Source organism: Cataglyphis hispanica, chromosome 8, assembly GCF_021464435.1.
Source record: "Cataglyphis hispanica isolate Lineage 1 chromosome 8, ULB_Chis1_1.0, whole genome shotgun sequence".
NCBI classification, from domain to species: Eukaryota; Metazoa; Arthropoda; class Insecta; order Hymenoptera; family Formicidae; genus Cataglyphis; species Cataglyphis hispanica.
This window is the reverse complement of record NC_065961.1, coordinates 3,613,798-3,634,460: the sequence shown is the minus strand read 5'-3', so window position 1 is coordinate 3,634,460 and position 20,663 is coordinate 3,613,798. Positions and strand designations below refer to the sequence as shown.

The 20,663-nt window shown below is 36.9% G+C and overlaps 3 protein-coding genes across 5 annotated transcripts in view; 2 read left to right on the top strand and 1 right to left on the bottom strand.

Moving 5' to 3' along the window:
- The window catches only part of LOC126851272 (atrophin-1-like), a 106,950-nt gene extending 90,826 nt beyond the window's left edge, over window positions 1–16,124 (top strand). The window contains 3 exon segments of the mRNA XM_050595025.1: window positions 4,940–5,089; window positions 8,777–8,919; window positions 9,202–16,124. Of these exon segments, the coding sequence (XP_050450982.1) occupies window positions 4,940–5,089; window positions 8,777–8,919; window positions 9,202–11,172 (2,264 nt within the window). The 3' untranslated portion in view covers window positions 11,173–16,124.
- Window positions 1–20,663, bottom strand: part of LOC126851270 (uncharacterized) — a 132,121-nt gene that overhangs the window by 109,934 nt on the left and 1,524 nt on the right. The window contains exons 1-3 of one of the 3 annotated variants that reach the window (XM_050595020.1): window positions 18,314–18,402; window positions 16,937–17,229; window positions 7,331–7,632 (exon numbers count right to left, since the gene is read on the bottom strand). In XM_050595020.1, the coding sequence (XP_050450977.1) occupies window positions 7,331–7,451 (121 nt within the window). In that variant the 5' untranslated portion in view covers window positions 7,452–7,632; window positions 16,937–17,229; window positions 18,314–18,402. Of the gene's footprint in view, window positions 1–7,330; window positions 7,649–16,936; window positions 17,230–18,313; window positions 18,403–20,663 lie in introns of those variants that run through there. The other 2 variants (XM_050595019.1, XM_050595021.1) reach the window with 2 other exon arrangements.
- On the top strand, window positions 18,570–20,512 carry LOC126851289 (26S proteasome non-ATPase regulatory subunit 6). Its single transcript, XM_050595055.1, has 5 exons — window positions 18,570–18,810; window positions 19,047–19,398; window positions 19,469–19,797; window positions 19,875–20,043; window positions 20,134–20,512. Exons 1-5 carry the CDS (start codon window positions 18,666–18,668, stop codon window positions 20,306–20,308), a joined length of 1,170 nt encoding a protein of 389 aa, XP_050451012.1. The 5' UTR covers window positions 18,570–18,665; the 3' UTR covers window positions 20,309–20,512.

Below are 20,663 nucleotides of genomic sequence, written 5' to 3'. Positions count from 1 at the left end.
GGAAAAAAAAAAATGCGCATTTGATAAGACGCGAGACTAACGCTCGTCGTTGAATTTCATCGATGTCGATTAAGATGTTCAAAGTGATACAGAGTAATACGTATCTCCATAAAAAAGATTTGTTTTATTCTACACCGTAAAATAAAAATAGCAACTCTATATTTCATAACCATTTTTGATTGTTAAAGATATCTAATCTGAAAATCTGACGGAAAGTCGCGAAAGATAGTGCTGGAACGAAGGTTAAAGGAGAGGTCAATTTGTAATTTACTTTACTGCTGTTACAGAATCTTACAGAATTGCGAGTCCGCGCATATAATCGTAACGAGTTAGCGACCGTTTAGATAATAAATTGTACATTTCGCGCTAAATGATAGCCGAGATTCTCCGAGAACAACTCCCTCGCGTGTCATTATCGTTGCCTGAAAATGAAGGAGGTGGGTTCTTACGCGCATTAGAAAAATATCAAGGGCGATATTTCTTCCCGAGCGCGTTGCTCGCCGCCGCTGCCTCTCGTAACGAGAACGAGAGAGCCCCGTGGCGGGGGAAGGGGTGGAAATGGGCGAGAAGAAAAATGCGATGCGGAAGGTCCTGTTGCGCTTTCCTTGATGTACGGAACTCCATAAAGCGAGTTAAGTCGAACGTACTCTCTGCGGCAGCTTTCAAGTCCGAAAGTTCGGAAAGTTGGCGCGTCGCGAGGATCTCGGAGTTTTTGACTGTTGTATCGTAATACGACGGACTTTCAATCATGTTGAGGAAATACTTGTTGCGGATATATCCTTAGAGACCGATCTAATTCTATTTAAAATGTATTATTATTTTTATTTTGATCAAATTAAATAAATTCGCTATAAATAATAATTTAATTAAATAAAATAAATTAAAAAAATTATTCTTTTTTAAAATATTTATTTTGAATTAAATAAAATATATCTGAGACTATTATTATTATGTGAAACGAGGTATAAAGATATGCAAAGGAAACTAGAACTGCATAAATTTTCGGAGAATTTCAGTTGCATTAATATTTTCTACGATTGTCAGCAGATATCATTTATATGATTAATTCGTGATACTAAATGAGATGCTAAAATTAATAATTCGGATATTTCAATCAGTTTGGTAGATTGGAAATATTATCTTCAGATTTCATATATCGCATGTCGATTATATATCGAGTTTCATGGTTCAGAGATATTCATTATTAAAAATATGATAAAAATGTATGCGTAAATTATTTGGGAAAACTAATGGTTCCATTGCAGAAAAATATTTGCATTGATTTTAATATTTACAACATATCTTCCTCGTGTTCTTGTTGTATTTTATGTTTATTTCCTTTCTATTTCATGATATATTATATCGGATGCTTAAAAAATTTAAATATATTTTCTGCATACTTTTACTTTCATATGTATTATTAAATATATCCTTCGAAAGGTGCTATTGTTAATCGTATCAGTCAAAACAGCGATAAGTTTGCAATAATAAGTCACTTGAGACATAATTTATTTTATGAACACATAATAATAATAAAAAAAAAAAAAAAATCGTCTGTAACAGAAGTTTACGTTCTCAACTATTTTATCCGCTCGAAGAATTCTCGAATTTCCCATAAATTACCATAATTTTTCAACCCTAAAAAAAAAAAGTCGCGCCCGAGATGGCATAGGATCCCAAGTTCCACCCCGATTACGTCCGTATCAGAGACGAGTCACAATTTACGGACGACTCGACCGGCGGGAACGGGCGCATTTGCTTTCCATCGGCGTACAAGGGAGCACACTTTTCACACCCTCGCTCGAAACACCATAAAGCACCCGGCGAGGCGGGAAGGTCGAGCGAAGTCAAGTTGGGTTAGGTTAGCGTCGTGAATGACGAAGGAGGGTCGCGTTTCGCTCCGATAAAGTTTGTTCGATCAGCCGTTAGTCTCCTTCTTAAGGTTCCAAGCGCCCTTTCATCGAGGCAAGCTTTAAGCTGCGCGCACACTTAAAAACTTACGAACATTTGCGCGAGGAATTCGCAAGTTTTTGACAAAGGAAGATAAGAGACGTGCAGCAAAAAAAAAAAAATATATATATATAAACTGACGCGCTAAGCTTTCACGATTAAAAATTCGCTTCGAATTGGATTTACAGAGCAAGTAGAGCACAAAGCGTTCGGTGAACTCATTAGAAAATCTCTCTTCTTATCGCTCATTCATTCTCTTTATGCTAATTATGAGAAAATTAATTTTCATTCGACGAAGAAAAAAATACAAACGTTCTCGCAACCATCATCTTTTAAATGTGCATTACGTACACATGTGCGGGTCGTACCTTTTGCCGCGGACTTGGAGGTCGGGCACGTTGTGCCGGAAAGCGTGCAACGGCCGCGGACGAGCGTTTAACTTTGTTCCGAAGTTCTCCAAGGTCGTGCCGGCGCGGCGCGGCGCACCCGTTGTAGGTCGGTGGCACTGGAGTAAAGCAGCGAGAGGGAGAATTTCCCGAGGCCGCGTCATAAATCTCTATCTGCTGCCGGGAGTAAACGCTCGCGGGATAGACTTTGGCGACGACTGTAATTTCGCGCCACCGGGGTGTTGTCTCGCCCCACGTGTACGCGAACACGTGTGTACGCGCGGCTGTCTGTGTGCGCGCGCCCATAACCGTGAACGATAAAAGATTTATCTGGCTCGTTTTTTTCTTTCTTTTCTTTCTTTCGCTCACGAACGAAAGGAAAGGAATGCTTATTGCTTCTCGATCTTTCTCGTTAAATATGTTCAATGTCAGGCACAAAAGCGCGCTTTAATTTCTCCGTTAATTCTTTTTAATATCATCTTTCGAATATATGTAATAACAAAGAAATTTAAATGTTCCTTTTAAACCACTATAAAAGAGATTTCTATCGCCTTTATAATTACGCTTTAATAAAGATATTTTAACAGTCACATATATATATATATATATATATATATATATATATATATATATATATTATATATGCATTGTTCTACGAACATTGTCTGTAAATAAAATTCTTATTTCTGCGTAATTTCAGTTGACATAAAGTTAAGCTTCAATATCGAAGCGATTATAATAGACGATAAACGCGAAATAAGGTGTGAAAGGATTATATCAAGTGACTCAAGCGCGTAAATAATTTATTTGCAGTCAGCGAACTAACTTCCATAAATGGCGTGCAAATTATATCTAGCCGCACGGACGGGGAGTAAGGCGGAGTGTGTATCATAATCCAACTTTGTGTGGCAAAGTAGAAAGAATCAACCACGCAAGGTCTCACCTCCAAACACTGTTTAATCCTTTTCCGTTGATTCTACCTTTGTAGCCGTTTGCAAACGCGCGCCGTAGCATTCAATCGCCAAATTGCCGTGATAATGCGGCAATACAATGTTACGTCGAAAACTCTTCCCCCTTCAGGAATTATCTGACCTAAACGGCACTTGCTCATCCGGACGATCGTAAAGATGATGGTTTGAATTTTCCGTACGTATCGCTCGATCTGCATAATCGTGGAAAAAACCGGCGCGAGTACTTTTTAAACGCCGTATTTGTTTACGCGATACGAAATAAACGATCGCGGGCGCATTTGCCAAGCATTCATACGTCAATATTTAGAGTGAATTGTCGTCCATACGATTTACCGATGTTTGTATGTTTGTATGTTTGTACGTTATAAGTTTGCATGTTATACGCGCTATTTATTATTTATATGCAATGAAAATTTACGATTCATGACGTTAATTGATGCTCGTCTCGTTGTTGAAACATTCAAACGCAAACATTCGCTTACCAAGTTAACCGCTAATCGCTTATGCATCTTGCACGGGATTAATTTATATTCTTAGAGAAACTTTCTCTCTTTCTTCCTATATCCGCGTCTCTGAAACTTCGGCATAAGAGGAATCGATTTTATAATATTCTAAATTAATCATTCTATCTTATATACACTTTGTGTAAAAATCACCAGTTAATTATCAAATATCAATAATTTTAATCAATACTTTAATAATTAAATCAGTTGAGTTATTATACTGAATAAAAAATAAACGAAATTTTCGATGCTTAAATTAAAATCTGTATTCCGTGCAGATCGTTATCAGCGAAAGCAAATTACTCTCATGTATAAAATATATCTTTCGAATATCCGAAAAAAAAAAATGATAAAATTCACGATGATAATTTTAATAAGCCACGCAAAATGATACCAGCGCGAATCATCGACAATGGAAACAACAATGGTTGTCATTCCTATTACAATAGATACGCTCGCTTCTGTTCTAACAATTCCATTATCTCCGCGCGAGAGCTTTGCCGGGGGGCGAGGCTTTATTATGCCTATCAGAAAATTTAGATCGTTTATTTAATGGGATATAAATAGTCGAGCGTGGCCTATTAACAAAATACGGAGTATTTCGCGCGGAACAATAGCTTTGCGAAGTCATTTGGCCGCTCATGCGACGACTGCAATTATATGTTTCGTTATAATAATGGCGCCGCAAGTAAGCAATTTAATACTTAACATTATGCAATTAAAATTAGAAATGGATCGCGTAAAATATCGGGGGAGGGGGGGAGGGACGCCGATTTCATTAAAAATTTTTAAAAGCCGCCCGCATGCACATGCTTCAGTGATACATGTAACATACTCAACTATACATGATAATAATTTCCTTTTTTCACGGTTAAAATTATTACGCGCAAAAGACGTAAAAAAATATAAAGAGAAAAAATGTTTGAAATATAATAAATAATTTATAAATTATTTAATTTTTTTTTCTCTGATAATTTTAAATCGGTAAGAAAATTAATTCAGAAATTAGTAGCACCGCTATTTGGAATAATGACACTCATTCATTATGTTCGCAAGTGCGGCCATTGTAATTTCTTACTCTTAATTTTATACAGTTGAAAATAATTATATTCATTGTTCCTCTTTTCAGGGAAATGTCTGCATCTGAGTGGTCTTACGCCCGAGCCATTGACAGCGGACGACGATTACAAGCTTTTGCGCCTCGGCATCGGTTTTACAAATATGGTAGCACGTGCGACGAAAGGCAGTGCAGATCTCACGAGAAAGGAAATTAAAGAAGGTCAGTATGACGAACAACACATTTAGTTCGCCCAAATAAACGACGAGATAATTACGAAATATTGGTTGAAAATAATTATTGCATAAGCCGATATCGCTCCAACGTAATTCACGATAAAATTAATGCAAATTTAAAAATAATCTAAAATTAATTAATCTAAAATTCACGTTATATATTTTTCATAGCGCAATTTATATTTTATCATATATAAAAGTATATATAATAGTAATTATTCATTTATATAAATAAGGAAGTAAATAGTATTTTATTTATTAATTTATATTGAAAAATTTTAACCCTTTATTCTCGATAATCATACTTAATATCAGACATAGTAAAAAATTAAACTTTACGGAATTACTTTGTGATGAGATTAATTTATCAAAATGTTTATGGATAGTTTTAGAATCCTAAGTTTTAAAACACCCTATACATAATACAGAAATCCCAATTTTGATCATTAAATACTGTATCAGAAACCGTACTTCCGTACTACCGTTACTACCACGTGTTTGGTCAAGGATAAAATTTTGTCCAACAATAATATGCGTCGTAAAACCATTCTAAGGCTTACATCAGAAAATGTAAACGATGTGAGAGAGGTAAGCGAATTAACCAATCGCGATCTTGCTCGGCTTCTCGGATATCCTTGACTCTGACTGGTCGATCTTTACTGCTACTCAAGCTCCATTGCTTACCTTTTTTGTGGGTCCTATGGACCACAACTCGCTCACGCCACCCGGTGGTGTATTGGTATAATACCTAGATCTTTTATATATTTCTCTGGAACGTTCGCATTCGCAGTTCGTCGCGCAATGGAACAGATATTTGTGCGCTACAATGTATAAATTCTACTAAAGACAGTCGTAATTCGACTAAAAATGTGAAACATAAGAAAATAAACAAAGGATTTAAAAATATAATATGGTTATAAAAAGTGTTTTGGACTATAATACTCGTGTAAAGATCGTTAACCAGGCATCCACGTGTTCTCTGTGATTTGATTTGATTTAAATAAGGCGAGAATCGTCAGATGTTAAATACAAAAAAAATAATAGATTACATAATATATAAAAAAACAACAAAGAAAAAGTAATCTCTTCGGATTATAACTAGCGATAAAGATTACCGGGTGTGATACATGCGTGCGTGCTGTGAGATTCGATGTAAATAACGATAAGGCGAGAATCACCGCGTCGAAGGGGTCAGGGGGACACACGGATGGTAAAAGCTAAACAAGAAAAAAACGATAGTTCGAGATTCTCGGAACTCATGCGGCAACTCGACGCGAGATAAGAGGAGGGGGGATCGTCGTCTCTCGTCGCGTTCAACTTACACGTGTCACCCATAGTGGCGCGTTATCTCTGCCGTCTTCGAGTGAACTACTGTCTCTCTTATGGTAATACGACGCCAAGTGTGTATTAGTGAGGAGAATTAGACCTGCCGAGTCAACGAAAGAAGACATCCAGCAACTAACGCGGGTTGTACTATTTCTTTATTCGTGCATGAATATACTACTCATGTAGAAGTTTTATGTATGTATGTATGTATATATATATATATATATATATATATATATATATATATATATATAGTGTCCCAAATGGAAGTGTGATTTTAGGAACAAATATATTGAGAAATTGAATTTTTTTTCCAACGAGAATATACTTAAACGGATATTTTATTTTATTGGTCGAGATTATAAATTTATGATATACATATTTAAAAAATGCCTTCTCTCGAGTTTATAAAATGATAGATTTGCTCGTTATTTTAGTTGCTTCAATCTTATGTCGTAATATACATTAAACGAATAAATAAAAAATATATAACTGAAAATAAACACATAAATGCTTGTAAAATATAAACCGGTAACTAGAGTCAATGGGCTAAATTGAATAAGCTGTGCTAGCCGGCACCGCGATTTATTTTGGAGGGCATCTTTAATTACGTCACGATAATAGAAAATTTATTGAATATCGCTTTCGATGAATCTCGCTAAGCGGTGAGTTATTCTCGCACGATGTGATATCTCGTCAAAGTATTCCGTCTCAATATCTCGAACATAAGAGAGAGGACGTTCAAGCTTGTAACCGACTCGTAGATAAGAAAATCGTCGGCGACGCATCTCGCAAGAAAAATTCTATCCCGCGTCGCCATTTGTTACAATTCTCGTCTCTGTTACACGTATCACCGAAAACGAGCGAGAAAGATCGTAGATCGTGATCGAAGGGTGCTCACCGTTTCGACGATCATCGGTATCTTGGAGTAACGGGCAGCTCTTCTTCGTCGATGCCGATGTCCAGGCCATCGCGTCCGAATAATCATCCCCGGGTGGACTGTCGATCGTCGCTTCTTCCATCTCGTTGCCTAAATTGTAGACGTTTTTTAACGAGAGATCACTCGCGGGTCGCGGCCATGCGTGAACACGCGACGCGGGAAGCGACAGTACTGCCAACTTAGCCGCTTGTTCCTAAAGGCATATCGCAATATGCACCGTCCTGCCGAAAGCTGTGTGAACCCCATTATTCGAAAATGTCGCCCTGAAATTAAATTCAATTCGTCCATGATTAAAAAAATCTCTCACGCATTGAGATTTATATTAAATATCGAAAATTAAGACAATCTCCTCAAGGAATGTCACGGATTAATACAAATTAATAAAGATTGTATTAGAATTTAGATGAATAGAGATTATTATCTTGTACTAATAAAGATTATTTTAGAGAAGATTATATTGGAGAATAGCAATTTCTTTTGATTCGAAATACTTTACAAGATGTAAAGTAGAAGCGTTAAATGCATTCTCATTAGAACATTATTTATAAATGCATTATTTTTAGCATCCTTCTTGATGCCCCTTTTAGTCACGATTTATTCAAGAATTAATTTCTAATCTATGTGATAGATTTTATTTTAGATTATTTATTAGAGATAATATTTAACAATCACTGCATTATTCACTCGTGCGTCAATTTCTCGATGTCCTAATTATTAAAAATGCGATTCGCCTGTCTCACCGGAAATTCATCGATGACATTAATGCGATATCCGGAGCATCGTAAAGCCAATATATTTTCTTTCTCCAAATAAAATATTCGATAAATTAATATAAAGCCGGAAGCATAAAAGGGAACATGGAATAACGTTGTTGGACACTTTACTCGCCGCTTGAAACGAAATTAGTGTAATTAATTAAATAAAAATTAACCGATTGCGGTAATTTTTAAGGTTTTCACCGATACGCTTAATTAATTAATATTGACAGACATAAAGATTCGACATAAAGATATGAGGTACGAATATATGATGGAATTATGATTATATGATTGTGTTCTCGAAATATTGAGAATAACATAGAAGATAACGAAGACATATTTTTAGTTATGGATAAAAAAGATTTGGAGTAAAAAAAAGATCATCTTTCTTTTTATGATTCTCTGATAAATCTTTGCAATAATTATAAGCGTATCGATACTTGCTGATATGATTATACTGTACAAAATATTTCGTTTCGCTCATTTTACATTATTCATAATTGTTACGTTTTCTTCGTGTAATAAAGTTTAAAATATTATTAATTTTGATGACAATATAAATCATTAATATTATATTGAGAATAATAATAGTTAATAGGATTACTTCTCATATTAGCAGAGAGAATATAATCATTGTTTTCGTTTGCAGGTAGTCACATTCTGCTCGAGAAATTACGAAAGTATAAGCCAAAAATCGCCGTTTTCAACGGCAAACTCATATACGAGGTATTTTCGGGAAAGAAGGAATTTGGATTCGGAAGACAGCCTAATCTCGTCGACGGCACAAACACGGTAAAATAACCGCTCTACATATATTGTTCTCCGTTTTGTCGAACAAAAATTTATGTGCATATTTATATATCCAAAAGACTAAAATATTTTTCGTATTTTATTAAAATCTATATAATTTTAGTAAGAATTTAATGAGAATATATTGATCTAATATTCATCACGAAATAAACATAGAGATTGCTTTCGCATAGCATCTCGAAATTTTAATTCATAAAATTATTATATCTATGCGTATTATTAACAATTGTTTAAAAATTCTCATTTCTCAATGTTACGTTACAGTACATGTGGGTGATGCCTTCGAGCAGCGCGAGGTGTGCCCAATTACCACGGGCTGCCGACAAGGTGCCATATTACGCGGCCCTGAAGAAGTTCCGCGATTATCTGAACGGCACGATTCCGCATCTAGATGAGTCGGACATCGTGTTCGCCGATTCGAAACTCAAAAAGAAGGAGCACGAGGCGATCGAGGATAAGAAGCCGCTGTTCGATGATTTGCCCGACGGTGATAACCGAATCACGGAGATCAATGGCGCGCTGATGAAACAGGAATCGAGCCTGATACCCGGCAAGAAGAAGCGCGGCAGACCGAAGAAGATCAAGAATCCAGAGGATCAGCCGCCGCCGGATCCCGAGAAGCTGGACGCGAACGGGGAGGTCATCAAGAAGCGCCGTGGTCGCCCGAAAAAGATACACCAGCAGCAAAAGCAGCTGGAGCGGGAGAATCGCGAGAGGGAGCAACAGCAACAGCAGCAGCAGCATCAGGCGATGGGCCATCTGAACGACGGTTACGGCAATGCTGTGTCGAATTGTTTCTCACCGCCGTTGATGTCACCTCCAAAAGCGTTTCCGCACATGGCGCCGTATCCGCAACCACCGATGAATGACGGCTTCTACGGCCAGAGCATGAACGACAATAGCCCGTACAATATGAGCGCGAAACAGAGCCCGGTGCACATGCACTATAGCCAGAGTCCCAAGTCCTCTCAGTCCATGTCGCTATCGTTTACGCATTCTGACTTATCGTCGGAGATCAACACGGGAATATCGTCAGAGAACAATCTCGAGCCATCGCCACTGACATCGCCCAGCGTTGAACACCCGGACTTCGAGCCACCCACCAGCATGTCGCAGCAGAATATGGGCAACGACCATCGCCAGTACAATCCGGCCGGTGGGTCTGATCCAACTGGCCATCATGGCAGTCCTGGTACGCCGTCTCACAACAGTTATGCCAATTATATGGGCTATCACGAGCAGACGCCGGAGGCGCATAATCCGCATCCGCATCAGACAACGTCAACGCCCCTCAGCCAGACTGCGGAGGACCACTCTCATCACTCGCATCCGACGCCACCACATCCACACACGCCTACGCATATGTCGCCGCATCATCCCCACGAGCAATATGGCATCAAGAGGAATTCCGGCCAAGACGTGGCGTCCAAAAGTTTGAGCGATCTTGAATCCTTGGTCGATCAGATCCCGAGCATAGCCGACGGCGGCAGCCAACGTCTTCAACACTCGCATCCGGGTATGCCAGGCGATGACACTCTGGCGGAAAAGATGGATGCTCACCATCAGTCTTACATGTCTGGCTTCGGTGGCATGCCGGGCGGACCGACCGGGATGACCAATTATAGCCCGCCATTACCACCGGGTGGCGGAATCTATCCCAGCTCGCTGCATCACTCGCCGAATGACGGCGTTTACGGAAGTCTATACAGCATGAACGGCCGTCATCATCAGGAGTCTCAACAACAGCAGCAACAACAGCAGCAGCAGCAGCATCAACAGCAGCAGCAGCACAGCAAATCTTACACGGTGGAGAATCTCGCGTCCAGCAATTACACACCCAGTATGAATCATCCCGGTAACTCGTATCCGAACATCATACCCGGGCCGCATTATCCAGTGCCGATGGGCTCGACCAATGGTTACCTGTTCGGCGGTCTCGAATCCAGTCTGATGCAGCGCACCTACGGGATTGGCGGAATGAGCGGCATGAGCGGCATGCACCCGTCCGCCGCCCTCGGCCACCCGATGGCGGCCAACCCTTACCCGTACAACGGCTCATACACGAGTTCCTTCGACGCTTATCCGGCACCACCAGCGGGAATACACGCGCCCAGCGCCAATTATCCCGGCTACGTCAGTGCGGCTGGCGCGGCGCCCACCACCACCACGCCGCCGTCCTACCTCGCACCGTCGCATCACAGACCGCCGGTCGACCTCTCCTACGACGGTGTATGATAATCGATGTGAAGCACCATATCGTTCACCATCCACCGACCATCATCAACCTTCAACGGCCCCCCCGCTCGGTCCCCGCCCCGCCTGCCGATCGCCTCTTGTTGCGATACCGCGCGTATATCGCGCCGCGTTTATCTTTTCTACGTATTTTTACACACGTCTCTTAAGGCTCTCAACGTTGGGGTCGCACCGACGCGCGTCGCCTCCCCGAATATATCGTCTCCCCCATCCTCGAATCGCAAATTCTCTTGTGCGACATGCTACTTGCGAACAATATGCGCGCATTTGTTCTTTATCGATCTGGTCTATCTATCTTGCGATTTTCTCTCTCTTTCTCTCTTTTGCTCTCTGTCCGGCTCTACATACAAGGTATCCCATAATGGGCGCAAATGAGAGAATATATGTATAGATATTATTCCTTATAATATTTGAAAAATCTTTCTTCGTCTAAAATATCAAGGTTCTAATGTCAATGATGAAATTTTCATTGTTCAATTGTTTAATTAAATATAAATATATATTTAGTTCTTAATATATGTCAAATGTTTTAAACTTGAAGAAGTATCATCGAAAAAAATGTAATGATCTCCGAGGAATGACGCTGTATATCCATCTTTGTGTCAAATCTTTCTGGGTATCCAGTAAAGCTATCGGTTTTTTGTTTTCTCGATATTTTTCTTATTTTCTTCTATATCTTTTTGCTTTTACTTCGTCTTGCCATCTCTCGCATACTGTTTTTTTTTATTTCGCTTTCGATATGCGATTACCATGAGTAATTATGGGCGCGCGGCTCGGGAATGGGCAACTGCTCGTGAAACGCGACTATAGCGCACGCAACGAACGTAAGCCTCTGCTAGATTAGGTTCGCTGATCGCGTTTTGTACCGATTCGACCGTTAAAATACACATACACACGCATACCGATAACCGTGACGATAAATGGCGACCTTATTAACGCCGAGCACGATCGCGATTGCGAATTCGGTCGACATAACCGAGGTCAGCCGGGCATGTAATTGCGCTTTTTTCCATCAAGCAACTGACATCAACTGATCATCGCCGATTGTAAGGATCTTTATTATTACATTGAATTTGTATTACCGCATTTTCATATTTTGACGAATATCCGCGATTGTAAATGTGATATCAAAAGCTAACGGATATCGTGCATTCTCAATCAATTTCGTCTTGGAAAGTGGATAGGATACAGCGAATTAGTTTTACGCATCGCGGTGCAAATAGAATAAAGCGCAAAGTTATTCGAAAAAACAGGTAATGAAACAGATGTAATTTTGATGGATTTAGAGTTCGATGCCACAGATCGAATGCAAAGTAATTTAGATTGTTTATTCATTGATGATTACTGTTTTTGTAATTTTTTACGTAATGTTTATGATATTGATTATTATATTGGTTATTATGATAATGAATTTATCAATAATAGACACGTGCAACTATCGTTACAAAACGCATTGTTTCGCATCTGTCACATCGAATATGGGATACACCGAAATTATATCGGTTTTATTCTCGCAAGAAATTTGCTAGAATCATGCAGTTGGAATAACTGCACCGTATACTTACATATGTATATGTGTATTGCACCGCGATTTACATTATTGTTGGCTTGTTATATTGTTACTCTATTGCATGTTTGATTGATTGATAGCACGCGTCTATCGCTGCGATTTAGATTGTGACGCGTTTTCATATCGTCAAAATAGCTGTCTTGATGTTCTTGTCGAAAAATCTCTACTCTATTTTACATGACGATGCATAATATTATTTCTTAGAAACAATGTTTGCACGACTTTTCAGCGCTCAGATGAATCGAAGATTTTTTTATGAGAAAATTAAAAAAAAAAATTATTTATATCAATATCTAATTATGACACAATCGAACAAGACATATTCACAAAATCTTGAATGCGGAGCTTTCAGCTCGATTAAGCTCGGTTCAATGCATGGTAATCAGATACTGGTAATCATGATCAGATACATGGTAATTAGATACATTATAATATCGATGGATATCTGTTTTATCCAATATGACTCCCAGTTTGCTTATACTTCATATAATAAAAATAGATATCTTAATAAAATAAAGAAGCAGACAAACTTTTGAAAGATTCGGTCGACATAAAAAAATTCACAAAACAATTTACAAGAATGATTTTTAAGACTGTAAACAATCTGTAAACTTGTCTGTAAACAAAACAAAATTAAGTCTTTTCTCATAATTTTCTCATCTCTAATTTTGTTTATAAATTCGTAAAAGAATAATTTCTTTTTTTAATTTTCTCAAAACACAAAATCTTCCGAGCAAAATTAGTCCAAGTGTAAAAAGCGATAAGAAAAATACATGAAAAATTGCAGGATCATGTATAATTGGAATTATGAAACCCGGTTGTGAAATAATATGTCTTTAAGTATATACATATATCTCACGTTTCTATGGATCCGTGTTCGTTATTGTATTAGTAACGCAAGTCGAAAACGCGATCACCGATTAATCGCTTATATTTTCGTGCTCGAATATCATCATCGGTTTAAATGTCGCGTATCTGCATTTATTCGGGCCGGAGGTTTTTATTTTTCAACCGGACGTTTTTATTTTTCCGAATAAAAGATACGCTATTGTTTTTATCTTTGTTGTTTCTTGCCACTCACCGAAGAGTGTTCTAATTTAAGTATTGTAATTTTCACTTTCATCCAAGAACTTTTATCGAATAATTATTCCAGCGATTATATCATATTTTCTCGTCGCTAGCAAAAGACGATTATTACCGAACTACGAGCCGCGCGTTGTCATTATGCTCGCCGCTCTTATGAGTTTTTCGTCAGCATTTTTAACAGAGTAAATATTAATCGTTATCAATGTATCGTTAAGATTACTGCACATAGTAGAAACAAGCTTAAGCCCGATTGCGCCGGTGTTTCTTTAATCACGGCACGGTCATGCTTTCATCAACGTTGGTCATATTTAACCGTAGTTTAATCCTTATCCGGGCAAATTATTTTTTCAAACTTATATATATATATATATACATATATATATTTATAGAAGAAATAATCATATTATAATATATGTAAAAAAATATGCTATTGAAAATTTTTGTATTTATTCTTAAAATCGCGACATAGACAATTTTGCATGAAAAGTCGTTGATTTGTATAGATATAACTCGACGAATATACTAATTCGAATAATGTTCACTATTTCCTATTAATATTTCGCGACTATTTGCCAATATTTGTACATTAAAATTTCCATAAATATATTTGTTCACGACGTTTGACTCGCGTCGCCTGGAAATGAGGAATAACTTATTTATCTCGCATGAGAACTAGGACTAGAAGGAGACAGAAAATCGATTAAACTAAGGTTGATATTAATCGATGTTAATATTGCCTAACCGGCCTTGTAAATGCGCGCGGGAAATCCGCTAACGATCGACCGAATTATTATAAGCCGAGAACCTAAGTAAGATCGCCCGCGCAACCGGTTGCCGAGCTTATTTTAATATAAGATGTATGCCCCAATGAGAGGCAGAAAATGGAAGAGACCACTTCGTGTACTTTGTTTAACCACACCGCCATCCACTTTCGTACCTCGCGCCCGCCCGCAACCAGCCATCAACGTTCTCGTTGCAACTCTGATTATTATTTATCGTTAGAACTCGATATCGCTGTGGAGATACATACGTTACTGTCGTTATTAACATACTCGCGTTACGTTGTCTCGTTAATTATATTCTGTTATGCGTTTCGCATTGCCGAAAGTCACTATATATATTAATACACATGATTATGAAAACAAACACGTACGTGTATGTACACATACGTGCATGCATACCTAGATACACATTGACACGTACATGCAGTCGTAATAGATATTATAGCTGGCATTAATCGACATCCTCTTTTGTCGCTGACAGACGCTGTAAAGTGACGCATCTGGCATGATTATAAATATATATACAGATATAAATATATAAATATATAAATATATATAGATATTATATATAAATAAACTATAAATATTATATATTGATTATATGTACGGATAAGAGCGAGCAACACACATTTATTCCGGGTGAAACCACCTATGTGAATGTGTCGAGACATTTAAGATAATGCACAGGGTATAGATGAGAGAATCGTTGATATAATAACTGATGTCTATATTATTATAGATGTTTCTTTCGTTCCGTCATCGGCCTCAAACACGCATACGATCGTGAATCACGTACGATCGAAATTTATGTAGTAGATGTTTTTCAGAAGTCCAAACCCTATTCCCCTCCTCCTCTCCCCCGATTCCGAGCGGCGGCTAAGAATAATAGGTGTCATCGGTGTGTTAATCGCGCAACAACGTTCATCACAAATCGCAAAGAAAATTGGTGAGGATTATATACATGCATATATTCTCGCCTGGTCTCGCTGCGATTGACGGTTCCGCCGTCACACTATTAATTAATTGACTATTCGATTAATCAAATTAACTAACTGATTGTAAATTGATCGCTATATTAAGGACTTTACTATTAAGTATAAATATATATTATACAGATATAAAAGTGGATTCGCTGTTGAACGTGTCGAATAAACAAAGCAAAAAGAAAAAAAAGAACAAAATCCAGAAGTAAGCGAGTAAGAGAGCTTGGGCCGGATTGCCGGTCTCCGACATATTTTTTAATCGCTTCGAACCTCTATTATTCTACCTAACTAATTAAACGTAAACGGTGTATCTACGTGTGCGTCCGAACGATCAATTGCCGATCCGCGTCGTCCTCGTCGACGGCTATCATTCCGTCGACGTCGTCGATCGGGTCGCGTTCGCTCGGGCTATCGAGATGTGTTCTGTATCGAATTAACGAATGTACTTCTCGAATATTCATCGCTATCCTACGAATAATCGCGGGATAAGGAAGGGTGACGGATGCTCGACGATACCTTGCAAAAATTTCTGCTCCTTGCCGCCCGAACCTAACGAAGCCCACGCAGATCTCCAACGGACGTTATATATTGGGTGCTCACAGTGGATACCCGAGTATCCCGCAATATGTAAATCTGTATGTCTCTACCCGTATTACGATATTTTATGTGAAAAATGAATTGTTACAAATACATTACTGATATAACACCGAAAAATAATGGTATTCTTTACCCGAAGAAAATTTCTAATAAGTATATAACGTTCGATATGATCATTTTTTTGATAACAGTATTGCTCTCTTTCCCTTAATGCGATATGATCTTTTTATAACAATTTGGTATGCAAAGAAACGTTCGCGCGCGTAATAGCAATATTAGCGATATTAACGTTGCGGGATATTCGGAGGTCTGATAGATACCTAATGAATATTCAATGAAAGTCTGCGTGCAAGTCGATTTTTCGGGAAAAAAGAAAGACCTTCAATCGTACGTATGTGTACCATTAATTGAAAAGTAGTCAGACGGATTATTTGAATAAATAGAAAACGTGTACGCTCCAAAAATCTCTTATTCGAATAGTAGTACAATCCGCGCGAAAAATCCGACATCCTCCCGTCATTTTCCAAGGCTAATGTTTTAGTTAATTCTCTAGACTATTGAATCGATTAAGTAATTAAAGGGACAAAATCGCCGTGCGTTTAACCAATTATTAAAGGATCACTAAGTGTAGCTGGACTAAAAGCTGTTAAACGTATGATGTGTGTTGTGTTTTAAAGAAAAATAATAAGACGAAAATAACAAAAGATATAACGATTTACTTTGCATACCTTTGAGACCGGCATGATGATGATCATTTCGAATCAACAAGGTGGAAAGATGACGACGGTTACATGGACCTCCGATCGGTGGAGGTGATGTTTGATCAAAAGACGAAATAGAATTTGTGATTTTTATTCTCCGTTCTTGTGCACGATTCAAGATATCGATTGAACCTCCTTCGTCCTGTCTCGATCCGTTGTTCATAATTTGGCGATTACAAGCCAGAGAAAAAAACGACGAGATTGCATCACGCTCTTTATGATCGCATCTGAATCGATCGGTTGCTGTATGACGGAAATTGCTGAAAAACAAAGTTAAATTAGAATACTTCTTTTTGTAAACAACATAACAAGTTTTCGATTTATTTATTACATTAATAAACATAGTTATAACGCAAATAATAGACATTGTAAGATTAACGAGCATGTCATTATTGTAGCGATTTTTTAAATAATGAAAGGAGTAAACGCGCCTAAACATTCATATCCAAGAAAATATAAATTCAATTTTCACCACATTTATACATAAAAACTCGTTTTCGCAAAAAAAAAAAAAAATATATAAATCATTTTCTATCATAGATACAGCGCCGATCATTCACTTCAAACACGAAATGAAGAAACTAAAAAAATTGATAACAAGAAACGATCATATTTATGAATCGCTATACGTTTTTTCTATAAATCAACTTTCACTGTTGTTCCGTGTATTAGTATTCCTCTGTTATCGCTGTGAAAAGAAAAGAAAACAAAAGAAAATAATTGCAAAGTTTTACTTAGTGGCAAAAAAAAAAATTGTAGAAAAAAATTATAGAAAAATTATAGAAAAATTAACTTTGAATTTATGCAAGATGGCAAAGAATGAATAAAGTTGCATCTTTCGCGTAAGCAATCCTCTTGCAAATTTTAAATATTCATGGAGATAGATTTTTCTTTTTCCCTGGGTTCATCCTAATTGAGTCATTGACAGTGTGTGTCAAAAAAAAAGAAAAAAAAAGAATTAAATAAAAATAAAATAAATTAATTCGTTAAAACAAGCGGGATGCATTTGTCATTCGGATGTTCCTCCTGCCTCTCTCTTCCCTCCATTACTTCATTATTGTAGGCGATAAAAAATTTATTATTTTAATGAGAATTTATAAGTGTTTTGAATATTTTTACGATTCTATATATTTTCTGTATAAGAGTTATATATCTTTCAAATATAGCCTTAATATTTATACTATTATTACAGTATAGGCTGTATATTCAATAACACAAAAAAGCAAAAAGATATCTTAACGTCCAACGATGTAAGAGAGGCATCGTTTAGGAATATATGTTTTCTGAGTATTATATATTCTTGGAATGTAAAACTGTTTTAACTAAGAATCGTTGAATTCTTACTTGGTCAAGTAAAAGTGTTAAAGAAGTGTAGGTATCGTTTTTCTCCCGTATAATATGACTCGATGTTTCCCGTAAAATATCTTCTTTGTATAATTCAAAATAATCTTGCACTAACTGTTTTCACCGTAAGAGAGGGAAAATGAGTAGCAAAAATTGGCGCAAAAAATTCGGGAATAACGATGCCATCTCTCGAGATTATTTTGAATTAAAAAACATGGTCTCCAATTAGAATGCGAAGTGCGTCGTATCAAGACATTTCTTTGATCTATGTTTGAAGAGCCACACAGAAAAGTGTCAGCTCATTATAGACATTATAGATTGAGAGTGTGTATATTATTATTAAAAGTTCGCAATGCCGCTGGAGAATTTGGAAGAGGAAGGTTTGGAGAAAAATCCGAACCTAGAATTAGCACAAACTAAATTCTTGCTGAGTCTTCCCGAACACAAAGATGATCCCCATCTGAAGACGAAACTCCTGGATGCTATCAAAACCGATAGTGAGATTGCATTTTTCATACCCTTATTATACTATTCCTTTAAAGCTTCAATGTGAATTAAATTATTTAATAAATCTTGCTATCTTTCTTTTTATCTTTATTGAATATATTATCTGTCAATATTTGAAACATAACCTTTATGTCACATTAATTACTGTTCATTCAATTATTTAATAATATAACTATCAAAATTTAATGATATTATGAAATCCATCTAATAATGATATTTCTAATAGATATGGCTCCATTCTATGAAGAAGTATGTAAAAACCTGGATTGGCCAGTAGATGAAGCGCTTCTTTCAACAATGAAAGCACATAATGCAGAACAGTTGAAAAAACTTGATGACACTATTGAAGATGCCGAGAAAAATTTGAGCGAAATGGAAGTTCGGGAAGCCAACTTGAAAAAATCTGAATATCTGTGTCGAATAGGCGATAAAGAAGGTGCAATCTCAGCATTCAGGAAAACCTACGACAAAACAGTATCGTTAGGACATAGACTAGATATTGTGTTTCACAATATTAGAATTGGTTTGTTCTATCTGGATCATGACCATATTACAAGAAATATTGAAAAAGCTAAAAGGTCAGTAAAAATAAAAAAAGATTTTATTTATTATAATTTTATAATAATTAATGTATTATTTGCTTTAAAGTTTGATAGAAGAAGGTGGCGATTGGGACAGGAGAAATCGTTTAAAGGTCTATCAAGGAACATACTGCATAGCAGTTCGCAATTTCAAAGAAGCTGCAAACTTCTTTTTGGATACGATTAGCACATTTACAAGTTATGAACTTATGGATTATAATACATTTGTGAGGTACACAGTATACTTAAGCATGATAAGCCTACCACGTAACGAACTAAGAGACAAGATCATTAAGGGATCGGAAATATTGGAAGTTCTCCATAGTAATCAGGATGTCAAGGATTATTTGTTCTCATTATATAATTGTCATTATGCTGACTTCTTCAAGAATCTTGGTAAATTAATTGATAAAGCAAAAATTTTTTCTTATTTGAAGAAACTTTATCAAATATTTATCGAAATATTGTTTCAGCACATGTGGAAGGTGTGCTGCGCCGAGATTATTTAGTATTTCCGCACTATCGATATTATGTTCGCGAAATGCGGATTCTCGCGTACACACAATTACTGGAATCTTATCGATCTTTAACTCTTCAGTATATGGCTGAAGCATTTGGTGTTACAGTAGAATATATTGATCAGTAAGTATATCTACTATTATTTAATTTTATTACCATTATTTATATAATCAAAAATTTATTATATTTAAATTTATATTATTATTTTTGCAGAGAACTGTCGCGCTTTATAGCAGCTGGCCGATTACACTGCAAAGTCGATCGAGTCGGAGGTGTAGTGGAAACGAATCGGCCAGACAGTAAAAATTGGCAATATCAGGCGATGGTAAAACAAGGAGATCTTCTGCTTAACAGGGTGCAGAAATTATCGCGTGTTATTAATATTTAATGTCACATTAGCATCAACACAGAGAATATATGCTATCAACTTAAAATGATCAAGATCGACTATTCTTTTCCGAGGATCTTTTCCATATATCTGTTTTAAAGAGCCTGTGTGTTCAGTTTTAGCATAAATTTTGTAACAAAGAAAGCTAAAAAAAATTCGTGTTTGATTTTGTAAACAAGATATACATACACAATATCTCTCAAATATACAATATTATTTATTTATCCTTAACTTTCTCAACATTGCCAATTAAGGCGTGCATATCTTATTATAACAATCTATGAAATGTTATTTTGAGAAATTTGAATGACATTGGAGGCACTTTTTGTACGTCAGAACAAATCTTAAAATATTA